This window comes from Canis aureus, chromosome 6 (assembly GCF_053574225.1).
Source record: "Canis aureus isolate CA01 chromosome 6, VMU_Caureus_v.1.0, whole genome shotgun sequence".
Classification (NCBI taxonomy): Eukaryota; Metazoa; Chordata; class Mammalia; order Carnivora; family Canidae; genus Canis; species Canis aureus.
This window is the reverse complement of record NC_135616.1, coordinates 37,739,535-37,766,342: the sequence shown is the minus strand read 5'-3', so window position 1 is coordinate 37,766,342 and position 26,808 is coordinate 37,739,535. Positions and strand designations below refer to the sequence as shown.

Genomic DNA, 26,808 nt, shown 5'->3' with positions numbered 1-26,808 from the left:
CCCTCACCGTGCACGTTGTCAGGAGCCAACCGATGATGGCCCATCGGGGCAAGATATCGGAACTCAGCACTTCGTTAGAAGGGTGAACAACCCCACAGATGTAGCGGATGAGGTCACAGCGCAGAGATTGACTGTCTGGGGTGGACAGGTACTGGCGCTGGAACCAGTCCTGGTAACGCTTCTGTTGACCAAACCGCACCTGCAGGAAAGAGGTGTTGGGAGAGACGCGCAGGGTCTCTGGGAAGAGGAAACCACCAGGCTTCACCTAGACCTCAGTCTCTTCCCTCGATTCATTCATTAACTCACTTTCTCCTCTATTCTCTCCTTCTTTGGGAAGACGTCCTTGTTTAAATCTTCCTTGACTGGAAACAGTATTGAGATTCTTCCTCACTCACCTGTTGTGCCAGGATGCCTTTGTTTCTGCCACCCCTGCCCCCCAATTTCTGGCTCCTTTCTCCTGTGCTGGTCACTGAGGCTCAGTCCTAAGCATCATCTCGAGCCCCTGTGGCCAGCAAGGCACACTCCTCGAGAACAAGAGCAAAGCCTGTCTGCCACTCAGCATGGACACTCAGTGACCTATGGGGTCACAGACTTCTCAAGCCTTCTTGCAACAATGCCTTCCCCTGATCACACTCTACCAAGTAAGAGGAGAGAGCTGGGTTTTCTCCTCTTCTGTTCTCCAAACATACCCAAAACACAGAGTAGAAAGAATAAAACGATACTCCTGGACCAACACTATCCAGTAGAACTTCCTGCAAAGATGGTGCCTACTGACCACTTACAATGCAACTGAGGTACTGAATTTTTAATTTTATCTAACCTTAGCTAATTTATTTATTTTTTACAAGATTTTTAAAGTCATCTTCTACATCCAATGTGGGGCTTGAACTCATGACCCCGAGATCAAAAGTCACACGGTCCACTGGCTTGAAATTGCAACCCGTGGCTAGTGGCCACCACATGGGATAGCACAGATCTGGATGGTTCTCCTGGATGACTCAGGAAACCAAAAGTGGACTGGGCCAGTGGCTTCCCAACCCCAGATAGACTGTAGAGGAGCCGTTGCCTGGAAACCCTGTTAAAAACATAGATTCCTCAATCAGATTATCTGGGAGACTAGGATCCAGGAAGGTGTATTTTTAACATGTTGCTCAAGCAACTCTGCCATAACTCAGCCATGTTTGGAAATGAAATGGCCATTGCACTCTTCCTGAGAACTTGCCTGCAGCCAGAGGAACAGTGGGTTTCCCAGAATGAACACCTCACTCTACCCTTTTACGGTACATCACACTTGTTAATTATATCATTTGTGTGTAATTATTAAAGACTATTTTAGACAGACTGGAAGCTTCACAAGAGCTCCAACTGTTTGCACCTCTTTTACTCAACCCTGAATCCCCAGCTTGTAGCGCCCTGCCCAATGCCAGGTAGATTGTGTTCCTACCTGACCACCACTCTGCCAGTCGACGTTCAGTGGTAAGGCATCTGCAGGCTGGACAAAGAAACCCAGCCAACCTGCAGTTTCTGTTCCTGCTGCAAAAGGTTAGCTTACCCGAGAGGTCATGAAGAGGAGCTTAGTCTCCATGTCAGGGGTCAGACGACATGCTAGGAATTTTCGGGATGTTCTTGACTGAAGAAGCTGCAGGATACCTGAACCAAGTGTGTAAAGGAAGAGAAAAGAGAGAACCCTGAGGACCAGAAGGAATGGAGGGCAGGTGGGAAGTTGGCCCAGGTACTGATGGCCAGTGGTCTTGCTCTGGGGGAGGTTCTAAGACAAGACCAAGACAGTTCAGCACTGACACAAGTAGGGGTTCTAATCAGCACCTGCATGTTCTGCTCCAACCAACCACCATCCCGAGGACCAGATACATGACTTCTCCTCTGTCCCTGGCCATCCAGAGCCCTCTACTCACATTATTCCAGGTGGCAACATGTGGGAAAGTTAGGGGAAATAGGGGAAACCCTAGCCTTGCTTTCTGCTCCTGACGGTCCCATCCCTGGGTCCTGGGAGCAATGTGGTGTTGTGGGATAGGCACGGGCTCTGGAGTCAGACAGACCTGGATCCAAATCCTGCCTCTGACACTCACTAGCTGTGTGGCCTTGGGCAAAATACTTAATCTCCTTGAACCTCATTTTCTTTATCTGTAAATATGGAAAGTAAAATATCCATCTTACAGGGTTGTCCTGAGGATTAAATGAGTTAACATACATGTGTCTAGCACACAGTAAGCACTCAAAACAACTCAACACATGTTCAATATAAAAGCAATATGATATAAGGAGAATCAGGATTTTCCTCTCCTTTCCTCTCCTTCCTGACTCTGCAGGGCCTAGGCGACTGTTTCCATGTGCACACCCATGTACACACACACACACGATCTGCCTATTCACACATGTGTGCTGGAGGAGGGGTGGGGAACCCGAAAAGCAGAAAGGGCAATCTAAAGGACCTTGTCAGTGAGAAGCTCAGAGACTCTCTCCCTGAAGAGAATTTTGGCTAAGTGGGATTCTTGGAATTCAGAGGCAAGACTGCACTCTTACAGGGCTAATTCCAGCCCCTCTGCTGACTCAGTCTATGAGCTGATCTCTGACTCCCTCTCTGGACCCAGTGAGGCTGGAGGCTGATCATCAGCTCACCTCCCAAGTCTAAGAGTTGCAGGGGGAGGAGGAGGATGATCACAGTTCTGTTTCAGTTCTTCTTAGGAGCAATGGCAGCTGGAGTCTGCCAGGCAGGGGCTGCTGGGAACCACATGAATTGTTCTATACCTCTGCCATTCCCACATCCAGCTGTATTTGGCAGACCCTGCCCTACCCCAAGCTTCCTGTATTTGGCTGCCAAAGCCTCTCCTGCCCTCCAGCCTCTACCCTCTTGATTCACTCAGCACACATACACTGACCTCCCACCTCTCAAGGGCAGGATGCCCTGGTCCTCACTTACCTGTGAACTGAGGACTTAAAGCCTGAGGGTTATGGATAATATCTTTCCAAAGCAGTTCAAATTCTGGTATCCTAGCAACATTCTGAAGTAGTCGTACGAGGTCCCGGCCAATCATCAAACATTCCATGAACTTGATGAGGGGAGGAAGTGAAGAGAGAATAGAAACACAGACTATTTTACCTGCTGTGGGAAGAACCAAGGAGCAGCTCATTCTAGGGAAGGAAGGAAGGGGGGCCCAAGGGACAAGAGGGTTTCTTCTCTTCTGGAACCAAAGGGGAACAGAGCTAGAAGCTGGGGGCTGAGCTCAAGAGGACAGGTTACTGGAAACTACTGAAGCCCTGCTGACTTCCGCATGAACTTGTTCCCTTGCCCTCCCAGATGAAGAGGACAGGACAGGACTAGCAAGCTGAGCCCCAGATACTTTCCCCAAACCCCCTGGTCCAACAGAACAGTCTGTGATAATGGAAATGATCTTTATCTCTGTGCTGTCCAAAAGGATAGCCATTAGCCACATGTGGCTAACAAGCACTTGACATGTGGCTAAGTCAAGTAAGTAACTGAATTTTTAATTTTAGTTAACTTTAATTGCCACATGTGGGGAGTGGCTACTAGAGATTATAGCTCTGGGCTCTCTCTTGGGAGATCTGACAGCAGACAATTCACAACCCACTTGAGCACAGCCATCACCCGGGTGGGCAGGCAGGAAGGTGACATAACCGTTGGCAGCTTTATGTCTGTGGTGTGTAACAGCATTCCTGAAGCTGACCAGGAAAATCCCTAGGATGCCAGTTCAATAGACAGCATTTGTAGGAGCCAGGGCTAGCCCGCACGATTCCCCACCCTCCCCCTACCTTTGTTTCAGAAGGATGAAAAAAAAAAAAAAAAAAAAAACCTCCATCTCTCCAAAACGACATCCTTGGCCTAGATCACCTCACAAAACTCACGTAAGTTTCCCATCCTGGGTTTCACTTGCCTACACTGTTTTCATTCTCACCCGTTCCCGAAGCAGTGACATGCAAAAGTCTACTTCCTTCTGCCGCAGGGCCTGGAGCTGGGCAGTCCCGTGGTGGTCGACGATGAGACGGAGGTATGTGTAAACAGCCATGGCAATGAGGATGCTGCTCTTCAGCACCCACTCCCTGCAGAAGGGGGGACACCTGGCACCTGGGCTCTGTTCAGGGCCCGTTCACTCTCCCAATTCACCTCCCACATGTGGCTCTGGGGCCTCAGCAATGTCTGATGATTAATATGGGGAAGTGGTTCTTTGATTCCTTGACTGCCTGCTCATTATCTATCTTGGACCATCAACTGGCTAAGGTAGAGACAACTTCCTACTGCTCTATCAGGCGCCCAATAAAGCACCAAATGAAAGCAAACTCTTTTTCACATAACTACTTAGCTTCCAATAAAGTAACTGTGAATGCTTATCATGTGCCAAACATCATGTGAGGTATTAGGGACAGAGATTACACCATAGCTGCCCCCCAGCTCAGAGAGTGGGGGAAAGAGGTTCTAGAGGTATCCCTAAGTTAGCAGCTCTAACAGCACGGAATGAGGACCACTAGGGGGTTAAGACCCTTTGAGGACCCTGGAGGATTTAGGACACACTGTGTCAGCCCTTCCATTGTACCTACCATTAGAAGCCCACCATGTTATATGCCTTTCCCTGGCTGGCTCTCTGGCCACTGCTCCCACTCCCAGACAATGAATCACAATCTGAAGAGAACAACATGATTTTGGATGGCAAAGCCTATTGTTCCAGGAGTTTTAGAACTTTCCCGGGGGGAAAAGAGGGTAATAAGAGAACTGTGTTCCCTGCTGCTTTAAAAAGAGTAGAAGGGGATGCCTGGCTGGCTCAGCTGGAAGAGTGTGGACTCGATCTCATGGTTGTTAAGTTCAAGGCCTATGTTGGGTGTAGAGCTCACTTAAAAATTTTTTAAAAGTGGGCAGCCCAGGTGGCTCAGCAGTTTAGCGTTGCCTTCAACCCAGGGCCTGATCCTGGAGACCTGGGATCAAGTCTCATGTCAGGCTCCCTGCATGGAGCCTGCTTCTCCCTCTGCCTGTGTCTCTGCCACTCTCTCTCTCTCTGTGTGTGTGTGTGTGTCTCATGAATAAATAAATAAAATCTTTAAAAAAAATTTTTTTTTTTAAGTTGTGCACCTGCATGGCTCAACTGGTTAGGGAGCTGACTCTTGGTTTCAACTCAAGTCATTATCTCAGGATCAAGGCCTGCATCGGGCTTCTTACTCAGTGGGGAATCTGCTTAAGAATTCTCTCTCCTGGGATCCCTGGGTGGCGCAGCGGTTTGGCGCCTGCCTTTGGCCCAGGGCGCGATCCTGTTTTATTTTATTTTTTATTTATTTTTATTTATTTATGATAGTCACAGAGAGAGAAAGGGAGAGAGGCAGAGACACAGGCAGAGGGAGAAGCAGGCTCCATGCACCGGGAGCCCGACGTGGGATTCGATCCGGGGTCTCCAGGATCGCGCCCTGGGCCAAAGGCAGGCGCCAAACCGCTGCGCCACCCAGGGATCCCCATAAATAAAAATTTTAAAAAAATTAAAAAAAAAAAAGAATTCTCTCTCCCTCTCCCTCAGCCCCTTCCTTCTGTCCCGCTCACACTCTCTTATCTCAAATAGATCTTAAATTTCTTTTTAATTTAAAATTAAAAAAAAATAAAAATAAAGCTAAAAAGACAGTGGGGAGATGACAGAAACTCTCCAGTGCTGCCTCAAAGTGCCCAAATGGGGAACTATGCTTCCCAAGCAAGTAGCTATCCGGGCTTTGGCAGCTCTGCTGGAAAGCAAGGAACCTGAGGAAGAAGCCGAGGAGTTTAATTAATCCAACCAGGCAATATCCTGATTCTGGAAAAGCACTCAAGCCACCTAATTAAAGAACTCTGGTCTTTTTTCACAGAACAAATGCAGTAACCAAGGACACTGGGGAGGCCCTCCCCACCTGCTCTCTGTTAATTCTGCTGCCCAACATACACTTGGGAGGGAGAGAGGGAGACTGTAGAAGACAGTCTTAAACATCCAGGGACTCATTTGCACCAAAGGATTTGAGTTTTTGGAGGGTAAGAGACTCTTCTGACTATCTGACTCTTGTACATGGAGACTACTCTAACTGCCCAAATGAGGAAAATTCAGCTTTACAGGAGCAGGAGGTATTTGGCACCAGAAACAAAATGAGAAAAACCACTTTTCAGGAAGATTGTGAGCAGAGGTGAGAGGTGATCGATGTATCTGAATCCTGGGATGGGGTAATGGAGAGAAAGGGAAGGTGAAGCTATCAGACCCAGGACGCTAGAAAGGCAGAGACCCAGCAAGATACTGCAGTGCGGAGGCAGGAAAGGTGGGGCGGAAGACGCGCTGCAGCCTCAGCTGCAGCCCCAGCTACAGCCCCAGCTGCGTCCAGGGCACTAAGTGGCACTAGGTGGCGCTGCAAGGCACCTGACCCAGCCCTCCACCGTGCAGGGCTTAGAACAAGTGTGAGTAAGGGAGGAGGTATGTCCTATCCACAGGAAATACAGACACCATTAGCCCTTTCAATCGTCTGACTACTGCGCTGCCCTTGCACACACGCACTCAGAAGTCAAGCAAGGAGAAGACCAGGCCACTGGACCAAGAGAAGGCCTCACCCCAAACAAGTGCAGATATGGTACAGCCCTCATAAAATTTCTGGTCCTTTCCTTCGATGGGAAAGGGAAAGAACTAGCCAGAAGCCTGGTGTGCCCTCTATGCCCTGTGTGCAAACTTGGGCCAAGTTCCCAGGCCTGTTCCTTCAGTGCCCCACCACTCCCCCTGAGGCCCTGAGGCTTCAGGAGAGCACAGTTCGGGTGCAAAGCCTCAGAAGGAGAAAGGGGTACCTGCCAGGCCTGGGTGGTTGGCTGGCCCCCACTATGCTGAGTTCATTCTCCCCCATCTCCCCCCAAAGATAAACATTCCAAGGAGGTCTGGATCAAAAATAGACCCTTATCAGATGAAACTAGTTTTTCCTGGGCTCTGAGACCTTCTATCCCACCCTTTCATCCCTTTGGGCCAGACCATGGCATTAATTCCTTCATTTGCCTCTCCCTCCCCCACCTCACCCTAACTCCAGGTGTTCCTAGGCCGCCTGCCAGCCCTCACACCCTGCCGCCCACGCTCTTGCCTGTCATGGCAGACTCTACCTCTGTTCTGTCAAGATATCCAGGACACTCTCTGCCAACCAGATATTTTTTGCAGTAACATCTCCACCTGATTTCAAAGAAAGAGAAAACAAAATGAAAATGGCTCTGATTAACGACTCAGCTAATTCAACACATTTCTTCACCCATCCTGCTTCTCCATCCCTAACTGTTAATCCTGTCATGGAGGTTCTGAGTGTTGGAAAAATTGCCTTCTGTTCAGTCAGGCTTTAAAGTTTCTCCTTTGCATCCTCAGAGAAAGAAGGGAAAGGAAGGGAAGCTCTAGATTCTTCCAGAAACCAGAGCTGCGACTTTTCCAGAGACTGGGTGTTGGAATGGGAATACTCTGACCCTTGAAAGGGCATGTCTGGGAGAGACATGAAGAGCCCCTGGTTGGAAGAAAGGGTGACACCTCAAATAGGGCCTGTGGTGCAGGTGGCCAGTGACACTGGCAGTACAGCATCAGGGTGTCCCCAATCCCAAGTCAGGCTCATGACAGGCCAAAGGTTTCTTGCTTCCAGGTATCATGATCTTCCGTGCTTGCTATGGAACTTCCTGGGACAGAAGTAACACCTGGTGATGCCAGACCAAGGTCTGAGGATGGGAAGAGGAGACTATGGACCAAACTGGGAAGGCAATGCCAGGAGGTAAAAGCCAGCAAAACACTATGCCTGCTCCAGTCCTAATTTAAAAGGTCAATGTTGGGATCCCTGAGTGGCTCAGCAGGTTTAGCGCCTGCCTTCAGCCGGGGGCATGATCCTGGAGTCCCAGGATCGGGTCCCACATCAGGCTCCCCACAGGGAGCCTGTTTCTCCCTCTGCCTGTGTCTCTGCCTCTCTCACTCTCTGTCTCTCATGAGTAAATAAATAAATAAATAAATAAATAAATAAATAAATAAAATCTTTAAAAATAATAATAAAAAAATTTAAAAGTCAATGTTCACATAGTCACATATCACACAGAGTAAGGCTTATGCACAACAGAAGAGGAGTATTGGTGTTACAGCAAATCCTATAGAGGAAGCAAAGAGCTAATGGGAATAGTGAGATAGAGAGCAGAGTCGGTTTTAAACAAACATATGTGATATTGGGAATAGAAGAGGTAGCATGGGCAGGCCTTTTGGGTATTTAGTGGCTTGGACAGAGATCACTGATGCCAAGGAGATAATAAAACCCAAATGTCAGGGTCTCTTCTATGACATAGTTCCTCCCTTAAACTGGTTCCCATCACATGTCATAACTATTTGGAAGCAAGCATTCAGAACATGGGGGTGAAGCCCAGGAAGACACTGGATTTCTGAAAGCATAATGTGATGGAGACAAATGATGTGCCCTCACTTCTCATTCCTTTCAGATCCTTCCTGATCCAACATACCATGGAGCCACAGAATGAGGACTGGCCAACACAGGCCAACTATTCTATATCAGACCCTGAATTTGGCAGGAAGGAAAACAAGGCAGACTTATTGCTTCAAAAGACCCCATTGACTTTTATGTTTCTTTCTGCAATGTGTGGCCAGAGGAGACCTATCTTAGAAAGAGAGTCGAGGCAACCCAGGAATTGAGACCCCCAGGCGCTTAGTCCTCCATCGCCCGCATCTAGCCTTTGGGTTCCTTTCCTTTCTTCTTTATGCTCTTGCCATCAACTCACCGGCAATCTGCTTCATGAATGTCATGCACACACCATCGGCTCCCAGAACCCCACTCTTCACTAGTTCCCGTACCAACCACACCAACTAAAGGAGAGAGGAAAAGATGGATGAAGAGGAGGGCCTGTGAATTTGAGTAAGGGGTGAATCCAAGCACATTACAGTTCAGGTGTATAAAGGTAGGGGTGTGTTACCCCAATTTCTCCTTCCCTTCCCTTTAGGAGAGAGGACCCATCATCTGTGATGTCTCTGAGCTGGATCTCTCTTCTCCTGGCCTTACCTGAGTACGGCAGGTATCCTGCAACTTCAGGTACTTCTCCATGAGTATCTGGTTGATCTTATTCAGGACGATATTCATGCCATCACGACTCACCAGAGCCAAGTCCCGGTAACACTGTGAGAAGCAAGGTTTTTAAGCAGCCGGCAGATTGAGGACAGGCTCCCCCCTTTCCCCTTAAATTCCACCCATGGGATTTAAGTGGCAACAAAAGACCTTCCGCTCTGGATGCTGTCCTTCCACAGGGCTCCTCCATCCTGAACCCACCCCTGGCCCTGTCACACAAGGTGAGGAGAAGGAGCAAAGCTACTCTGCTAAGGCTCCTTGTCAGGGCACCTGGGTGACTCTGGTTGAGCGTGTGCCTTTGGCTCGTGATCCTGGAATCAAGTCCCGCATCGGGCTCCCCACAGGGAGCCTGCTTCTCCTTCTGCCTGTGTCTCTGCCTCTCTGTCTCTCAGGAACAAATAAATAAATCTTAAAAAAAAAAAAAAAAGGCTCCTTGTCTGCCTCTCTCTCTCCTCAAAACTTGTGGAGGCCATCTGCTTTTCATCTGCCAGTGAAAGGTCACTGCAGAATGGGTTTGAACAGACTAGAAAGAACCCCAAGGAGGTTTTTAGACCAGTATTGACTTGGCCAGATGAAGCAAAGGGCTAGGAGCATTAGGGAAGGGGATCTCAGGGACCAAGGCCCCAGAAGGAAGGGGAGGGACCAAAGTGAATTTCCTTAACTAAACACTGTTCTCCTTTTCTCTGTGCTGCCCTTTGCTCCTGCCAAGACTGGAAAAGGAAGGAGTCTGTAAGGATACCCAACCCCGGGAAGGTGTGGGAGGGTGTGCCAATCTTCTCTGAGTGTTCTTGCTCCCAGTCTCCTGGCTCTCTAGAGACCAGACTCCAGAACAAAGGCCTTAGGGGGCCTTACTGGCCTGCTGAGCTCCATTCGGGGAGGGTCTCAGCACAAAGGGTAAAAATGAGGTGGGCTGCACCCCACCACCTCAGAAAGTCAGTGGCATCAACAATCATATATATGGTTGCATTTGAATCCCACAACAACCCTCTGAAATAGGTACTATTTTCTTTACCCCTACAGATGAAGAAACAAGTAGAAGAGAGTAAAGTAACTCGCCCCAGGTCACTGAAGGGACGGAAGAACCAGAATCAAAGTTCAGGCAGTCTCTCTATCTAGATTCCATGCTCTTAACACCTCTTTACCAGGGCTAGAAATTGCTGTGAGGAGAAGAGCATGCTGGGGAGGGAGGTGGGGACTGAGGGTGGCTTTGAGACCATATTCCTGAGTGCCTTCATCAGTGTCGTTCAGAAGAGAAGTGCTCCTACTCTCTGGCCTCAGTGTAAGGAGGGACTCCCGAGAGGTAAACTACTGTCACTTCCTCTTGCCTCTACTGCCCTAAGTCAAATGACTGATCTGATAAAAACACCAACACTTACACATCTCTCCTGTGCCACAAACTCTTCATACCCCAAGGAGGATTTGATTATCCTCTGGCTCTGTCTGAGATCAAAAAGCCCAAACGAGGGAATAAAGAACGTCTACACGGAACCAGTGAACTACTGCCAACATACCAGTCAGTAAATGGAGCCTCCCCTGCAGATACAACTTAGAGGATGGGCAGAGAAGAGAGAGACAGAGGCAGAAGGAAATTCTGTCAGGACAAAGACAGAGACCAGACTCACCAGAGAGGAGCCCTGTCTGTTCAATCAAAAGCAGAAATGTAGAATAGACACAGGACAGGGAAGGAGGACAAGTGTCTCTGGAGACACCAGGGACAGATGAAGAAAGCAGATACTGTCTGCCTAATTCTACGTGCCATGTGGGACCTGGTCAACCACACTGCTGCTCACACGTGCAGCTGAGCACTAGGATGCCCCATCCTGATGCCGCCAGTTGCCTCACCAACTTCTGTGCCATTGAAAGAGAAGCAGAGAGTTTCCAAAGAAAGGAAAGGTCTGGATAGTGAGGAGGTAGTGCCTCTGCCCCAAGGGTGCTGGCAGTGGCAGTGCTCCAGCCTGAGCCTATGCAGCCTCCAGGCCTGGTGCCTTGACTTCTCCAGGAGAAGGAACCTTTTCACTGATGCTATACTTTTCCTATCCGCTCTGTCTACTGACTGCTACAGCCCCTCCATCTCCCAATCAGGCCTGCTCCCAGCTATTCAGCTCAGACATCAAATAGAAAAGAAATAAACTCAGACTATAAACGGAAGAGCTGCCAAAAGGCCAGATGAAAGTAAAGGTGGGCAGCCCCAGTGGCCCAGCAGTTTGGCGTCGCCTTCAGCCCGGGGTGTGATCCTGGAGACCCCGGATTGAGTCCCACATTGGGCTCCCTGCATGGGGCCTGCTTCTCCCTCTGCCTGTGTCTCTGCTTCTCTCTCTGTCTGTCGTGAATAAATAAATAAAATCTTAAAAAAAAAAAAAAAAAAGAAAGTAAAGAAGGTATACAACTAGAACAAAACCCACCCCATGCACATTCCAGTCTCCACCAAAACCCAGCCTGCTTTATCGGTAACTGAGTGCTCTTCTGCACCTGTCCAACCGGCCCTTGCTGCACCAACTAGTGCAGAGAACGGGCCCGGATGTCTGAGCCCGCCCACCAGCACCCTCCCACTCCTTAGCTCCTGCTTTCCCAGAGCAGGTTTGCAATGTACTCAAGACTGTTTCCACTACCACTCTCTCCACCACTCCTGCTCCTACCTCTCAGCCTGAGAATCTCTAGGAACCAAATCTCTACTCCATCCTGAGGTTTCTGGTCCAGAGACAGAGTCAATTGCAAACAAACCCTTAGAAAACATCGGCCCCTTGTTTTAAGCTGAAGCCGAAAACAACACATCAGAATCAGTCCTCATCAGCAACTCCTACCCGAAACTTTTGTAGGACAGAAGGATTTCACAAGATAATCACCCTTTTAGGGAAAGGATCAAAGCACCTCAGAGATATGCCACCAATTCTTTCCACACTCTGACCTGGCTCAAGGTCTTTCAGTGACTTACCACCTGCCAATTCTTCAGCTGTCTTCCGAACCCAACTACACTGCTTTATCTTAAGAGCCCTAGGGTAGCCCGGGTGGCTCAGCGGTTTAGCGCCACCTTCAGCCCAGGGGGTGATCCTGGAGACCCGAGATTAAGTCCTACGTCAGGCTCCCTGTATGGAGCCTGCTTCTCCCTCTGCCTCTCTCTCTCTCTCATGAATAAATAAATGTTTTTTTTTTTTTGTTTGTTTTTTTTTTAAAAAGAGCCCTGACAGGGGCCTCTTAGCCCCATATGCTCCAGGGAGGGGACTGACTTGGAAACAGCGTGTGAATACAATCCTGGTACAGCTATGAGGCCCAAGGAAAAAGAAGAGCCTGGGCCGCCCGCATGGGGCTATCCCAGGGCACAAAGACAAAGTGCTCTAGTCCTTGCCATGTCTGGATGGCTGAATTCAGAACCTCACAGGCATTCACAATGCAGAGCGGCTATGGCCTTTCACTGCCAGGTGAGGCAAAAAGCTAGAAATACCACCCACATCTCGTCCCCTTCACAAGGTTTACTGACGGACCTTGCTGATTCAGATCCCACCCAAAACAAACAAAACCAGCAGATTAGACAAATTTGCACTGAGGTGACTACACGAGATTTTAACTATATTTATGAAAACCCACACAAGAGAAAACGAAATTTTTTTTTTTTTAATTTTTATTTATTCATGATAGGCACACAGTGAGAGAGAGAGAGGCAGAGACACAGGCAGAGGGAGAAGCAGGCTCCATGCACCGGGAGCCTGACGTGGGATTCGATCCCGGATCTCCAGGATTGCGCCCTGTGCCAAAGGCAGGCGCCAAACCGCTGCGCCACCCAGGGATCCCGAAAACGAAATTTTTTTTAAGATTTTATTTATTTATTCACGAGGGCACAGGCAGAGGGAGAAGCAGGCTCCATGCAGGGAGCCCGATGGGACTCATTCCCAGGTCTCCAGGATCACGCCCTGGGCTGAAGGCGGCGCTAAACCGCTGAGCCACCAGGGCTGCCCAGGAAAATGAAATCTTTTTTTTTTTTTTTAATTTTTTTTATTTATTTATGATAGTCACACAGAGAGAGAGAGAGAGGCAGAGACACAGGCAGAGGGAGAAGCAGACTCCATGCACTGGGAGCCCGACGTGGGATTTGATCCCGGGTCTCCAGGATCGCGCCCTGGGCCAAAGGCAGGCGCCAAACCGCTGCGCCACCCAGGGATCCCAAGAAAATGAAATCTTAATCTCAACCTCTCCACCCCCATCTTTGCCAACAATTTTTCTTTTTTATTTTCTTTTAAAAAATATTTTATTTAAATTCAATTTGCCAACATATAGTATAACACCCAGTGCTCACCCCATCACGTTCCCCCCTCCATGCCCGTCACCCAGTTGCCTCATTGCCCCAACCCTCCTTCTGCAACCCTTTGTGTGTTTCCCAAAGTTAGGAGTCTCTCATGGTTCGACTTCCTCTCTAATTTTCCCCACTCAGTTTCCCTCCTTTCCCTTATGGTTCCTTTCATTATTTCCTATATTCCACAGAAGAATAAAGTTATATGAGGATTGTCTTTCTCTGACTGACTTATTTCACTCAGCATAATATCCTCCAGTTCCATCCACATCAAAGCAAATGGTGGGTATTTGTCCTTTCTGATGGCTGAGTAATATTCCATTGAATATAGATACCACATCTTCTTTATAACAATTTCTTCTCAATAGAGTAGCTATAGCAGGTCATATTACTGTTTAACAGCACCAAATTGGAGACATTCATTTGTCTTCAAAGATCTCGGTGATAAATCCAGTATGAAAATGAAATGTCAAGTTAACTCAGTGAGATTCCAGCCCAAAATGGCCTGAGACACCAAGGACCTGTGACTACCTGCTGTTCTACCACCTATCCTCATCTTGGACGCTACTCCAGTTGGCATCAGAGGAGTATAAACACAGCAAGCTGCCACACCCATAGATCCTTCCCCTGAGGTTAATTCAAGCAGCTATGCCAGGGAGCCAGGGGCATCCTGTCCTTGTCCCTGGGAATGATTTTCTTTGTTTCTCCTTGAACAAATGACAAGGTCTCTGATCTCCAGTTAATTTATAGGTAAACTAGGAGCAGTTTGGAAAGAGGGGACAACACCACCAAACTCATATGGCTTTTGAGAGGATTAAATGAAATCTTGTCTAGATGGAGCCCAACATAGCAGGCCACCAAGCATGTGTGTTTCCTTCCATACTTGTTCAAGGAAGGGCCAATGAGAACACGGAATTAACCCCTCGAAGCTGCCCTCTGTAGTGTCATATAGTTAATGCCAGATACCAGACACATACTTCTAAATCATCACCCCAAGTATCCAGGGACACCCAACTGCTAGAAAAGCGAAATCTGGAGACGCAAAAGAGAATTTTGCTGCTTTATTATGGAAAGAGTAGAATCCAAAAAGATCATCTTTCCCAATCCCTCACCCCAGGCAAGGATCCCATTTAAACCATTCCACATTAAGGACACTCTTCTAGGGGCACCTGGGTGGCTCGGTTGAGCGTCTCCCTTCGGCTCAGGTTGTGATCTCAGGGTCCTGGGATTGAGTCCATCAGCCTCCTCACAGTGAGCCTGCTTCTCCCTCTGCCTATGTTTCTGCCTCTCTGTCTCTCATGAAAAAATAAAATACAATTGTAAAAGAAAAAAAAAAAGATACTTTTCTGGCTGTGAAGACCCCAGACTAGTTTTCACATAGTATTCCTGAGGAAGTCTGGCTCCAGTGGTATCCAAGGTTCTCCTGGTCACTACACTACTGCTAAATCAATTACCAGTATTAAGCTGTTAAATCCTATATGCTTTGATGTTAAGCTACCAATGACAGAACCTGAAAACTGCAAGTCACACTCCTCTGAGAGTAAGAACTCTCAGTGGACTTGGTTGTACTCATTCTGTCTTCTCTGGATTGAATCCCAACGCTCATAGCCCTGACTCGTCAACCTACAATGTACAACTCTTCAAATACTTTTCTTGCCCTTTAGCTTCAGGATCTAGATAGAGAAAGGATCGGAGTCAGAGAATGACCAATTCATTGAGAATAAAAAGGGGGTTGTAGGCACACCTGGGTGGCTCAGTGGCTGAGTGTCTGTCTTTGGCTCAGGGCATGATCCCAGAGTCCTGGGATCAAGTCCCACATCGGGCTCCCTGTGAGGAGCCTGCTTCTCCCTCTGCCTGTGTCTGTGTGTCTCTCTGTGTCTCTCATGAATTAATAAATAAAATCTTAAAAAAAAAAAGTCAGGCAGTTGTAAACATATCCAGACAACTAGGTGGCCCAGCTCTGGCTAACAGGGCCAGCACTATGCCAGCTAACCATTAGGTTCCACCATATCCTCAGACTATATGAGGGGAGTCTGTGGTCCAGAGTAGGGAGTCTTACCTTTTGAGCTTGGGCAGGTTCAGTGAGGACGAGGGTGAAGAGGCCCAGGCAGATTTCCTCATGCTGTGGGGGGCCTTTGCATACCTAGGATATGAGGAAGGGAAAAAAAACTAGTTGTCACTCACAGGAGGAAAGTTCCTGAACAGTTTCTCCCAGAAAACTTGGGACCTCCTGAATAATCTGCATAGGAGAATCATTAAATCTTCTATCCGATGACTTCCTTCTCCTAAAAGTGATGAATTTATCTGTTTCAGGAAAGAGGTGGAGGGAAAGGACAGAGCCTACTGTTTTCTCCAAGGGTTGATACAGGCCAGGAGAAGATAAGAAAGTGTTTAAAGTGGAAAGAAAAGGGGCACCCGGCTAGCTCAGTCAATGGAGTGAGAAACTCTTGATCTCCATGTTGGATACAGTGGTTACTTAAAATCTTTAAGGGCACCTGGGTGGCTCAGTCAGTTGAGGTTCCCACTCTTGGTTTTGGCTCAGGTCACGATTTCATGGGTCCTGAGATGGAGCCACATCAGGCTCCACACTCAGCAGGGACTCTGCATGAAAGATTCTCTCCTTCTGCCCCTCCCTCTCTCATATGTGCCTGTGCTCTCAAAATAAGTAATAGGGGTGTCTAGGTGGCTGAGATAGTTGAGAGTTTGCATTTGGCTCAGGTCATGACCTCATGGTCCTGGGATGGAGTCTCGCATCGAGCTCCATCCTACTCAGGGAACAGTCTGCTTCACCCTCTGCCACCTGCCCCCACTGTTTTGTGCACATGCGTGTGCTCTCCCTCTCTCAAATGAACAAAGTCTTAAAATAAGTAAATCTTTAGAGAAAACTTAAAAAAAAAAATCCTACTCTACCACCTTTACCAGACCTTAACAGCCTTTAGGAGGGAGGAAGAAGCTGCAGAGCAATTCACGGGGTGATAAGCATACTTATCAAGTCAAGACCTTGGACAAATCATTGAGCCTGTGGTATTCGTAAGGTGAAGACACAATAAAAATAATATACTACTAATAAAAAGGAAATATTTACTTAACGTTCACTATGTGCCAGGAATTACTCTAAGATCCTTACAGGTACTATTTAAAGTCCTTTCAATCTTACAGATTAAGAAATATTAAGGATCATGGGGCACCTGGCTGGCTCAGTCGGTTAAGGATCTGACTCTTGGTTTTGACTCTGACTCTTGTTTTGGTCCTGATCTCGGGGTCATGAGGTGGAGCCCTAAGTTGGGCTCTGTGCTAGGTGTGGAGCCTGCTTAATCTCTCTCCCTCTGCCCCTCCCTTCCTCTAAAAAAAAAGGGGGGGGGGAGAGTGTAAAGGATCAAATATGCGAGAATAACTTGCAAAGAAAAAAAGTCACTAAAGAACAGAGTTATTTTTAAAAGTTGTTATTTAAAGTCACCTAAGCACCAAGAGACAGATTCCCACATTGAGAGAGAGAGGGGAGCTGGGAAGCCCAGTTCCAGGAGCCTAGACAGTTACTTCACACTCGATTCCCAACCACTTAAGTCTTTCTTTCTTTTGGATCACATCTCAAAGCTTCCAAAGCAGAAGTGGACGGAGGAGAGCATAATACTCACGTGAGCATTGAGGGCATCATTGGCCTCCCTCTCTGAGACACCAGTAGTCATCGATGTCACAATGCTCATGCATCTTTCTAATCTCTGTGAAGGGGTGAGAAAAAGTTCAGAGTGTGTCACACCACCATCTACAAAGTATTTCTGACCTCAAAAAAAGTTTTCAAGAAATGTAAACCTCACCATACTCTAGATCTACCAGTTTACAAGTGAGGTTACACGGGGATATAATCAGCTAAGTCCAGAGGGTGGAAAACATGACAGATTACCTAGGTCTTTATTTTTTTTATTTTTATTTTTTTAAGATTTTATTTATTTGAAAAAAAAAATAAAAATAAAAAAAAATAAATAAAAAAAATAAAAAAATAAAAGATTTTATTTATTTGGGGCAGCCTGGGTGGCTCAGTGGTTTAGTGCCGCCTACAGCCCAGGGCCTGATCCTGGAGACCTGGGATGGAGTCCCACCTCAGGCTCCCTGCGTGGAGCCTGCTTCTCCCTCTGCCTGTGTCTCTGTCTCTCTGTGTGTGTGTATCTCATGAATAAATAAATGAAATCTTAAAAAAAAAAAGAGAGAGAGAGAGAAAGAGAGAGAGAGAGAAAGAGAGAGAGAGGCAGAGACACAGGTAGAGGGAGAAGCAGGCTCCATGCAGGGAGCCCGAAGTGGGATTCGATCCCGGGTCTCCAGGATCAGGTCCTGGGCTGAAGGCGGCACTAAACTGCTGAGCCACCTGGGCTGCCCAGTACCTAGGTCTTTAACGTACAAATTGCAAGAAAAAAAAGCAGGAAGGGGGAGACCCATGTATTAAAATAGGCTTAAGATTATAGCCCACTGAGGGGGGGCTCAGTCAGTGGAGCACATGACTCTTGATCTGAGGTCATGAATTCAAGCCCCATGTTGGGTATAGAGTTTACTGGGGGAAAAAAAAAGAAAGGATTATAACCCATTGAATAAAATAAGAATCCATACTAATAGATACACCCATAATGAATACATAGAGAAGGAAAGCTCTCCCTCACACTGGAATGTCAACTAATAATGCATTAGAAACAACAGGAACAAGAAGGGATTCAGGAGTGTCTCAGTGGTTGAGCGTCTGCCTTTGGCTCAGGATGTGATCCCAATTTGGGGGTCAAGTCCCACATCAGGCTCCCTGTGAGGAACCTGTTTCTCCCTCTGCCTATGTCTCTACCTTTCTCTCATGAATAAATAAATAAAATCTTAAAAAATAAAGAAGGGATTCAGGCGAGTGTCATCAATGGGCACTAAGTCAGAGGTGAAGCTGCACAAGAGAATATTTACGTGGGTCAAAATACTTAATTACACAGAGGAAAGAATAACTGCAGGAAATGCTGGAAGATACCACCTTAAGCAAGTGATCAAAATTAGTTATCACTGATAAGGACACAAACGGACTCGTGACACATATGCCTCAACACCATGCACTGATGACACTAGAACAGTACTTGTTCTTTTCTGGCCAAAATTGAATCATCTCAACCCAGTCATGGAAGAAATTTCAGACAACCCAATTTCAGAGATATTCTACAAAATAACCGACCTGTCTAAAGTGTTTAAAGTCATCAAAAATAGAGACTAAGAATCTGCTTTAGATTATAGAATGCACCTAAACTCAACTTGTGATCCTAGACACCATATCAACATTATCGGGACAACCGTTAAATCTGAGTATGTTCGGGACACCTGGGTGGCTCAGTGGTTGAGTGTCTTGCCTTTGGCTCAGGGCATAATCCCAGAGTTGTCTTGGGATTGAGTTCCACATCAGGGTCCCTGCATGGAGCCTGCTTCTCCCTCTGCCTGTGTCTCTGCCTCTCTCTCTCTCTCTCTCATGAATTAAAAAAAAAAAAAAAAAACTGAGTATGTTCCGTAACAGTAGCATATTGATGTTAAATGTTCTGATCTTGACAACAGAACAGTGGTTATGTAACTGAAGATCTTTGTTCTTAGGAAATACACAATAAGTATTTAAATCCTAAGTGGCCTCATGGCTGCAACTTATTCTCAAAAGTTTAAAACAATATGTATACAGAGAAATAATGTCAGTAGCTGTTGAATCTGGGTGAAGAATATATGAGTTCTAGGTATTATTTTTCTAAGCTTGAAATCATTTTTTTTTTAAAGATTTTATTTATGAAATCATTTTAAAATAAAAAGCTTTTAAAAAATTAAGAAACACTGGAGTGCCTTGGGTGGCTTAGTGGGTTAAGAGTCTGCCTTCGGCTCAGGTCATGATCCTAGGGTCCTGGGATCAAGTCTCACATTGGGCTCCTTGCTCAGCAGGGAGTCTGCTTCTCCTTCTTCCTTTGCCCCTAACCCAGTACTCTCTCTCTAATAAAATCTTTACAAAAAATTTAAAGAAACAAATTGGGACGCCTTGGTGGCACAGTCGGTTGAGCATCTGACTCTTAGTTTCAGCTCAGGTCATGATCTCAGGTCCTGGGATCGAACCCTGTGTTGGGCTATGCACTCTGTACAAGGTCTGCTTAAGATACTCTCTGCCCCTCCCCTTGTTCTCTCTCTTTCTAAAATGGATAAATCTTAAGAAAAAAAATTAAAGAAGCATATCAAATGCAACGTTGCAGTCCTTGTCTGAACACTGATTTGAACAACCAGCTATAAAAAGAACTTATGAGACAATGAATTTGAGCAATATTTTATTACATTAAGGAATTACTATTAATATTTTTAGGCATGACATCATTGTTATGTTAAAAAAAATTCTTCCCTCACAGACGTACAGATGAAGTATCTGCAAAGGAAATTATTTATCTTGGATAAATATCACTGGATTTGTTTCAAAATAATCCAGAGACTAGGGGGAGATAAAACAAGATTGCTGTGGACTGGTAAGTACCAAAGCACAGTGGTGGCTCCAGCGGAATCATACTATTCTCCCTACTTTTTTATGTTTGAAATGTCCCCCCAAAAAGTTAAAAATAAACTAAAAAAAATGAATGTGAGAAAAGGACTAATGAACAAAAGGCCAAATTGCTCAAGCCTCTGGTCACACAAAGGTGGGGACGGCTGCATTAAAGCCCACCCAAAGCCACTCTAAGTTTCAAAGGCCAAGTCTAACATGGCAGGTGCTCATTATTCTAAGGAGATCTTAGTCACTGGTCCCTGTTCCAAAGAAGCTAAACACTAAATATTGAGAAGATACTGACAGACGTATCTCTCATTAAATCAGCAAGCCTCTCCATTATCACCACCTAAATTACTTCTTGGCATCATTTAAAACTTTATATTTAGGACTAACTCCAAAACTCTTAAGGAAAACCAATACCCAATTCCCAGTGATGGTGATGCTGGCAAACTGAACAGAGGCAGGCAACTTACTTCCCTCCAATCCTACAGGTCGTCACAAACATTTTGCTGAGAAGTGAATCCACTGAAGCATTGAGAGGAACCCATGAATAAAGGCAATGGAAAAGTGGTGTAGGAATGAAGGATGGTCATACGTCTCTCCCTTCATAGCACCCTAAGGCTGCCAGCATCCATTCCTGACCCGAAGCACAGGATGGTGCAGAGAACTGAGTGTTATGGCAAGGAGTTCCCACAACCACAAACCTCTGACCTATATCAAGCCCAAAGCCATTCCAATTTGAAGGTATCACAATCTCACTGCCCATCAGGTCTGACTAGCCTCCAAATTAGGTCAGATGAGCACACTGAGCCTTCACACAAAGCACCTGTGTACTTGTGAGGCGCATCGATCACATGAAAGCTGAGCTGTGAGTTCCAGCTCCGGCTCTGGCTCCCACAGGAGAAGAGGGAAGGAAAAACATTAGAATGGATTCTCCCTTTTTAAATCGCATCCCTGTCTAACCCAAGGTAGTTATCAGTGACTGGAGAACCAGTTCCTCCAGTTACTACATCTGCATCCTAAAATTCTAGAGATTACTTCCTACTCGGAGGAGGAAGTCTCTGCTGAATCAATAGAGATGCAAGAGAAGTCAAACAGCAGCTAGCTAACGAGCACACTGACAAGCACGGCAGAGAAGCACCCCACTGCCTGCCACTTTAAGCTAATCTGGGGTGAGTTCCTTGGACTCTCTAAACTCTGATTTTTCTCATCTGAAAAACAGAAACAGGCACCTGGGTGGCTCAGTTGATTGGGCATCAGACTCGATTTCAATTCAGGTCATGATCTCACGATCTCAGGATCGCCCCAGGTCAGCTCTGTACTCGCAGGAAGTCTGCTTGAGATTCTCTCTTCCACTCCCTCTACCCCCTCCCCTGCTCATGCTCTCTCAAAATTAATTACTTAAGTTTTAAAACGTTGCTTGTTTAAAAAAAAAAAAAAAAACGAACATTATGAGGTTAGTCTGAGGATTACACAAGATAATGTATGTGAAAGCTTCCTGTCCTAATTACCCTCTGTACACTTCGTCTTCTAGGAGAGAAGAGGAAAGGAAGGGTGCCAGAGGTGGGAGAAGGCATGACTTCTGGGCTTTGCACCACGATCTGCATGCAAAGCTGGGTACACGACCCTAAGGAATGGCTGAGTTTCTGGCTATGATGTAACACACAGAGACCTTGGACAGAACCACATTTCTCTAGGCCCCTCCTTGATATTCGAAGCTCCACTCAGAAGCTTGAGTCACTTCTTCGGGTCACTGCCCAGTCAAGACAAAAGCGGCCTCTTGGAATAGAGTGGCCCAGTTAAGGACATACAAAGTGGGAGAGTCTAGAATCTGGAGGGACGGATAAAAGCCATGAGGAGAGAAAAGTGAGGACCAGTCCTTTCCAGGCAACTGAAATGTAAAAGGTTCTGCTCTTCCCAAACTACAGAAATAACTTTTCCAAACAGAGATGGGAGACCTAATTACAAAGGATTAAAAAAAACAAAAACAAAAACAAAAAACAAAGGATTCAGAGCCACAGGACTACAACCTGTCAAAGAGGGTTGCAGGATGTCAAACCCTACAACCAAGTAGCAGTACCCCTACTACTCCCCCAGTCCCCAGAGGCCCTCAGTAAACACGTAATCATACATGCAGTTGCCAACAATTGCTTCAGAGTAAGCCCTCCATGACAGGACCTCAGAGAGCTGAGTAAATATTTACCATTGCTAGGAGCTCCTGAAATCATTTTTCTAGTACCAAGACTACCTGACCATGTTCTTCCCTGACAGAAGCAATAGACGGAGCAGAGGCAGAGAAGGGGAAGGCCTTCCAAGTGGCCAGTTGGACTGGGGACTAAAGTCAGAGAGATCCCCCTAACCTCCCAGTTTCTGCTCCCTCAGACAGGTGAACATACTACACATATTGCTCTCTTACGGGAAGTCAGTGGCCCTGAAAGAGGAAATACCACTCTCTTCAGGAAAAGAAGATGTGCTCCAATCTACAGAGTCCTCAAAAGCCTACATTGGTGAGGAGCTACTAAATAGGAATACGCTAGGTTCCAAGTACTCTACAGCCAAGAATCCCACATCAGGGAAATGAGGATTTCAGGGGAAAAAATGAGAGATAGCTCAAAGCCTGTTCCCTGGAGATTCTTCAGACAAGGCATGGATACACCTTGACCCAGTGCAACCTTAGACCTGTCCACAGCTTGGGAGGAAGTTCTAACTCATCCGAGCCACTGGTCCTGCTTTAAGCCTGACTTCAAAGTGGACCAGGTCCTTCCTAATGAGGAATGAAAGACAGCTGTGGGCCCAGAGACTAAGAGCTGAATGTTCCAACCAGCTCCAATCTCTGGCACTATATTTATCTCATTTCCCAAACTGGAAAGGGTCGGGCAAGAATCTCCCCTTCAGAGAGGAACAGAGCCAAAGAGAAGCAAGGATCCAACAAACACTCCCTTGGGTAAGAGTCACAGGCCTGGTGGGCATACTCGTCAGCAGTGTTTCATGGTCCAGGATGCCCAGGGGCCTCTCCTCATCATGTCCAGCTACAATGACCCCAGCCTCTTCACTACTTTGACCAGGTGCAGGAGTGGGTGTTTGTTTTTTTCCCCTTCCTTGTGGGCATGCTCACTCAATCTTCAGATGATAAGCTCTGTAAAGCAGATGTGGGTCTCCCTCATCCTACTTTCCTGAGACTCTGCGCATAGGAAGCATACACGATTAGGAAGCTCCCTCTGTGTTCCTGCGCAACAGGTAGGCCTGGGATGCAAACCACCACAGCAGAATAGAGACCAGTCAACAGCAGGTTTTGATAACGTCTGTATGCAGAGCTCTGTGGGGAGACCCAGAGAAAGAAGCCAGTAAGTCGGACCCTTAGAGACACTCTGGTCCAGCGGGAACTACACATATGGGTTAAAAGCAATGGCGAGGCTGGAAAATTCAAATGCAAAGGGTAAAGGCCAAAGAAGGAAACAGGGAAGCCAAGACATGCTGGAAATATCTACAACAGGAAGGACAGGAGGAAAAGAGAGAGAGAGAGAGAGAGAGAGAGAGAGAGAGAGAGCATCCCCCCCCCCCGGAAACAGTTGAAAGTTCATGCTCAGTCCAAAAAAGCTAAATAAATAAATAAATAAATAAATGTTTCCTCCTTTATGGTTCTCTCCTGTCCTACCACTGAGCTCACTGGCAAGTGTCCCTGTTCAGAGCAGGATGCTGTACCACTCTGCAGAGGCAAGATGAACCCTGCCAATCAGGGTGGGGAACAGATTTTTCATCCAAGCTTGGGGTCTTTTCCCCTCCACCCAAACTGGGATCAACCATGTTCTTTCTACAATTCTAGGGCTGCGGTACCAGACTGGGCTTAATAAACACTCTGACAACGACTCTGGCCATTCCTTAAAAAGTGGGTAATTCAAAGTGCCAGACAATCCCAGTCATTTTTATTTGTTTTGGGAATACATTATTTTTAGTAGCATTGTTGATGTTCCTAATTCTATCTACCTCAGCTGACAGAAATAGCAGTAGAAAAATTCTGATTTCTCTAAATGCACACAGAATTATGGGGGAGAAGCAGGACAGAAAAGCAGCGTGAGCATACATCTGTCGGTGGATGATCCAAAAAGCCATATCCAGCCACCTTGTTCAAAGTTCATTTCTGCATCTGTTCCATCATTTTTTCAAACCTAAACCATGAATTCCTCCTGTGTGCCTGCCCACCCTGTACTAGCAGGTAGTGGTAGCAGCAGTGACCGCGTCAGAAGCAGGGAGACGGGCCAGGGAGGCGCCCGGATAACCACGGAGTCGACTGCGTTAGGGCTCCGCAGTCAGGGCTCAGCCCTGGGTCTCCCCACAGTGCTCTGGCCCGTCAGGGCCAAGGGAGGGGGCCAAGGCGGCATGGCGGGGGGGGGCGGGGGGGTCCCAGTGCGCAGCGTGACCTCCCTGGAGCCGCGCGCCGTCTGCTTCCCAAGGGCGGTGCCCCCAGTCACCGCACCGCTGCGCGGGCTGGGACTTCGTGCGCACCCCTGCTTCTCGGGTCCCGTCCCCAGGTCAGTGCGGTGGACACCCCACCCCGGCACCCCGGCCGAGGCAGGGCCGGTGCGCAGGCGAGCTGGGGCCTCCGCGCGGAAACCAATGTCAACAATACGGCCGGCAGAGCCTCGAACGCCCCCCACCCGTCTCGGTCCCGGGGCTGCTGTTGCCATGACAACCTGTCCAGGAAGTTGGCCCGCGCTCCTTCCTCCAGGAGCAGGAAGTCTGCAGCGGCGCTCGCGTCGCCTCGGAAAACCCCCGCAGGCCGCGTCCCCGACCCCCCCTGCCCGTGTCCATTCCGGGGCCCTCCTCGGCCCGTGGCTTGGATCCCTTCCCCACCCCCACACCTACCTCCTCTAACTCATCCTTGGCATCCAAACTGGTGGAAAGTAGCAGCCTCCCCCCTCCTGGGGCTCCTGCTCCCGCTCCTCCTCCACCTCCCGCTGCTCCCGAAGCAGCTGCTGCTGCTGCCCCCTTTCCCTTCTGTAACTCCATGGCTGCGGCCACCAGACGGGAGGAGGCCCGGGGGCCGGCGCTCCGAGCGGGGCCGGGCAGGGGTCCCCGCGCCGAGGACCCCCTCTGGGTCCTGTGCCTGCAGGGGCGCTGCCGCCCGGGGCGCTGGCTGAGGGTCTGCCTCTCGGAGGCGCGCAGGGCAGCCTTCCGCCCCGCGGGACGGACGGAGCCCTCTCGGTCTCGCACCCCGACAGGCACAGGAGCCCCTAAGTGTCTGCCTCGGGAGTCCTGCCCCTGAGGTAGGGGTGGGAGCCCCTTCCTGGCTGGGGCCCCGAGGTCCCTTTGGATCCGGCCCCCCGGGGTGAGGGTGAGGCAGTGCGCGCTACAGGGCGACACGGAGGACCAGCTTCTCCCCACACCACACACGGGCGGCCATGGTGGAAGGGCGGGGGGCGGGGAGGCTGAGGGCGGCGGCGGTGGAGGCGGCGGCGGCGGCGGCGGCGGCGGGGAGGGCGCGCGGAAACCGGAAGTGAGCGGCCGCGAGCCCAGCCTCCGCCAATGGCGGCTTCCGCGGTGGCGCGGAGGCTCGCAGGAGCAGGCCGAAGACCAGCGGCAGGCTTTTCCCCCGGCGGCCAATGGCAGTGAGGCCAGCCTAATGGACAACCAGAGTGCCCAATCGCATTCGCCGTTGCTCTCGGGGGGCGGGACTGGAAGGCTTCCTGGAGAGGGGTGGAGCGCGAGGCGATCAGGAAGGGGAGGCTGCGCCTGCGCGCGCTGACAGGCGTGGCCTGGCGCGCATGCGCGTGGCCGGCCTCTGCTCTCCTTCCAGGAGCGTGGGGCGGGGTGGGTACGCGGACCGCGAGCCGGCGGTTCTTGGCCGGGGTTGAGGATGTGGCGCCGTCGGCTGCTGCGGGAACCGGTACGCGGACCGGCTCCGCCCTCGTGCTGACCGGGTCTGAGCCGCGGCGCTGCCGGTTCCTCGGGAGCCCTGACGACGGCTTAGATCCGGGACGCGAGACCCGGGCGCCTGGCCTGCTGTGTGCGGGGCGCTCGGGGCTGCCTTCCGGAGGGTCACTGTGTCAGCGAAGTTGTGCAGATGGTGGCTGCAGGGCGCTCTTTTTGCACACTTGTTATGACTTCATACTTTGCACACGTGCCCTGAGACGATGTGGTTGATCTTTGGGGTGACTCGTGCCCGACCTCGTTCTGTGTATGAACCCACTCCTGCGTGTGCAGTGCCGCGGACTGGCTGGCGCCCCCCCCACCCCCCGAACTCGGACTGCAGGCCTGTGGGTGCTGTGGGCCGGGTGTGCAGCTCTGCCTGCGCGGGCACCTGGACGCAGACGGAAGGCCCACCGAGAAGAGTCCGGGTTAGCGCAGGGCGGCGTGCTCCCTTTGCGTGTGGGGGCTTCCCCGAGCGGGAAGGCAGGGAAGGGTGTCGACTCTGCCAGCACTCACAGCGCCTGGCCCTGGGTGGCGGGGAGACGCGGTGGGAGCTCGGGATGTCGGAGAGCTTGGCGGGCCCGCGGCCGAGGAGGAACTCTGGAGACAGACGGCTTTGGTGCAAAAAGGCGGTTAAAAAAAAAAAAAAAAAAAAAAAAAGCCCGGGTGGACCGTGGGCAGGGGATTCTGAGGCGTGGCTGGGAGATGAGGGAGGTAAGGAAAAAGGGAGGTGTCCAAGGAACTTTGATATGGTAAAGCAGACTTTCCGGATAGGAGGCCTTCCCTTTGTGCAGCTAAGGTAGTTTTCCCTTTAGTAAAGCATCAAGTCAGGGAGAGTTTCTTGGAGGAAGGTTCTACTGTCCCCATCACAAGTCCTTGTCAGTGGGCGGCATAAATTTTATAAGGAAATTTAATTTTACCTGCATTTCCCTCTACCTTTGTTTCGACACCACTCCTTCGTTTCCAAATCACTGTGAAGGGGAGCGTGATGTTGGAGCTCCAGGAAATT

General features: G+C 48.8%; 1 protein-coding gene and 1 long non-coding RNA gene across 3 annotated transcripts in view; one reads left to right on the top strand and one right to left on the bottom strand.

Annotated features, from left to right (window-relative positions):
* The window catches only part of INTS3 (integrator complex subunit 3), a 39,437-nt gene extending 14,082 nt beyond the window's left edge, over positions 1 to 25,355 (bottom strand). For both annotated transcript variants that reach the window (XR_013381534.1, XM_077900733.1), the window contains exons 1-10: positions 24,756 to 25,355; positions 17,014 to 17,097; positions 15,438 to 15,521; positions 9,034 to 9,147; positions 8,756 to 8,840; positions 7,109 to 7,175; positions 3,933 to 4,077; positions 2,939 to 3,068; positions 1,553 to 1,650; positions 8 to 199 (exon numbers count right to left, since the gene is read on the bottom strand). Coding sequence is in view for 1 of the 2 variants with exons in the window: in XM_077900733.1 (XP_077756859.1) it covers positions 8 to 199; positions 1,553 to 1,650; positions 2,939 to 3,068; positions 3,933 to 4,077; positions 7,109 to 7,175; positions 8,756 to 8,840; positions 9,034 to 9,147; positions 15,438 to 15,521; positions 17,014 to 17,097; positions 24,756 to 24,899 (1,143 nt within the window). In the remaining variant the exon portion in view is untranslated. The remainder of the gene's footprint in view (positions 1 to 7; positions 200 to 1,552; positions 1,651 to 2,938; positions 3,069 to 3,932; positions 4,078 to 7,108; positions 7,176 to 8,755; positions 8,841 to 9,033; positions 9,148 to 15,437; positions 15,522 to 17,013; positions 17,098 to 24,755) is intronic.
* LOC144315752 (uncharacterized) lies at positions 6,814 to 9,483 on the top strand. The gene is made up of 3 exons (XR_013381546.1): positions 6,814 to 7,752; positions 8,459 to 8,889; positions 8,975 to 9,483. It is a non-coding gene; the product is annotated as an uncharacterized LOC144315752 (long non-coding RNA).
* Positions 25,356 to 26,808: the final 1,453 nt, after the last annotated feature.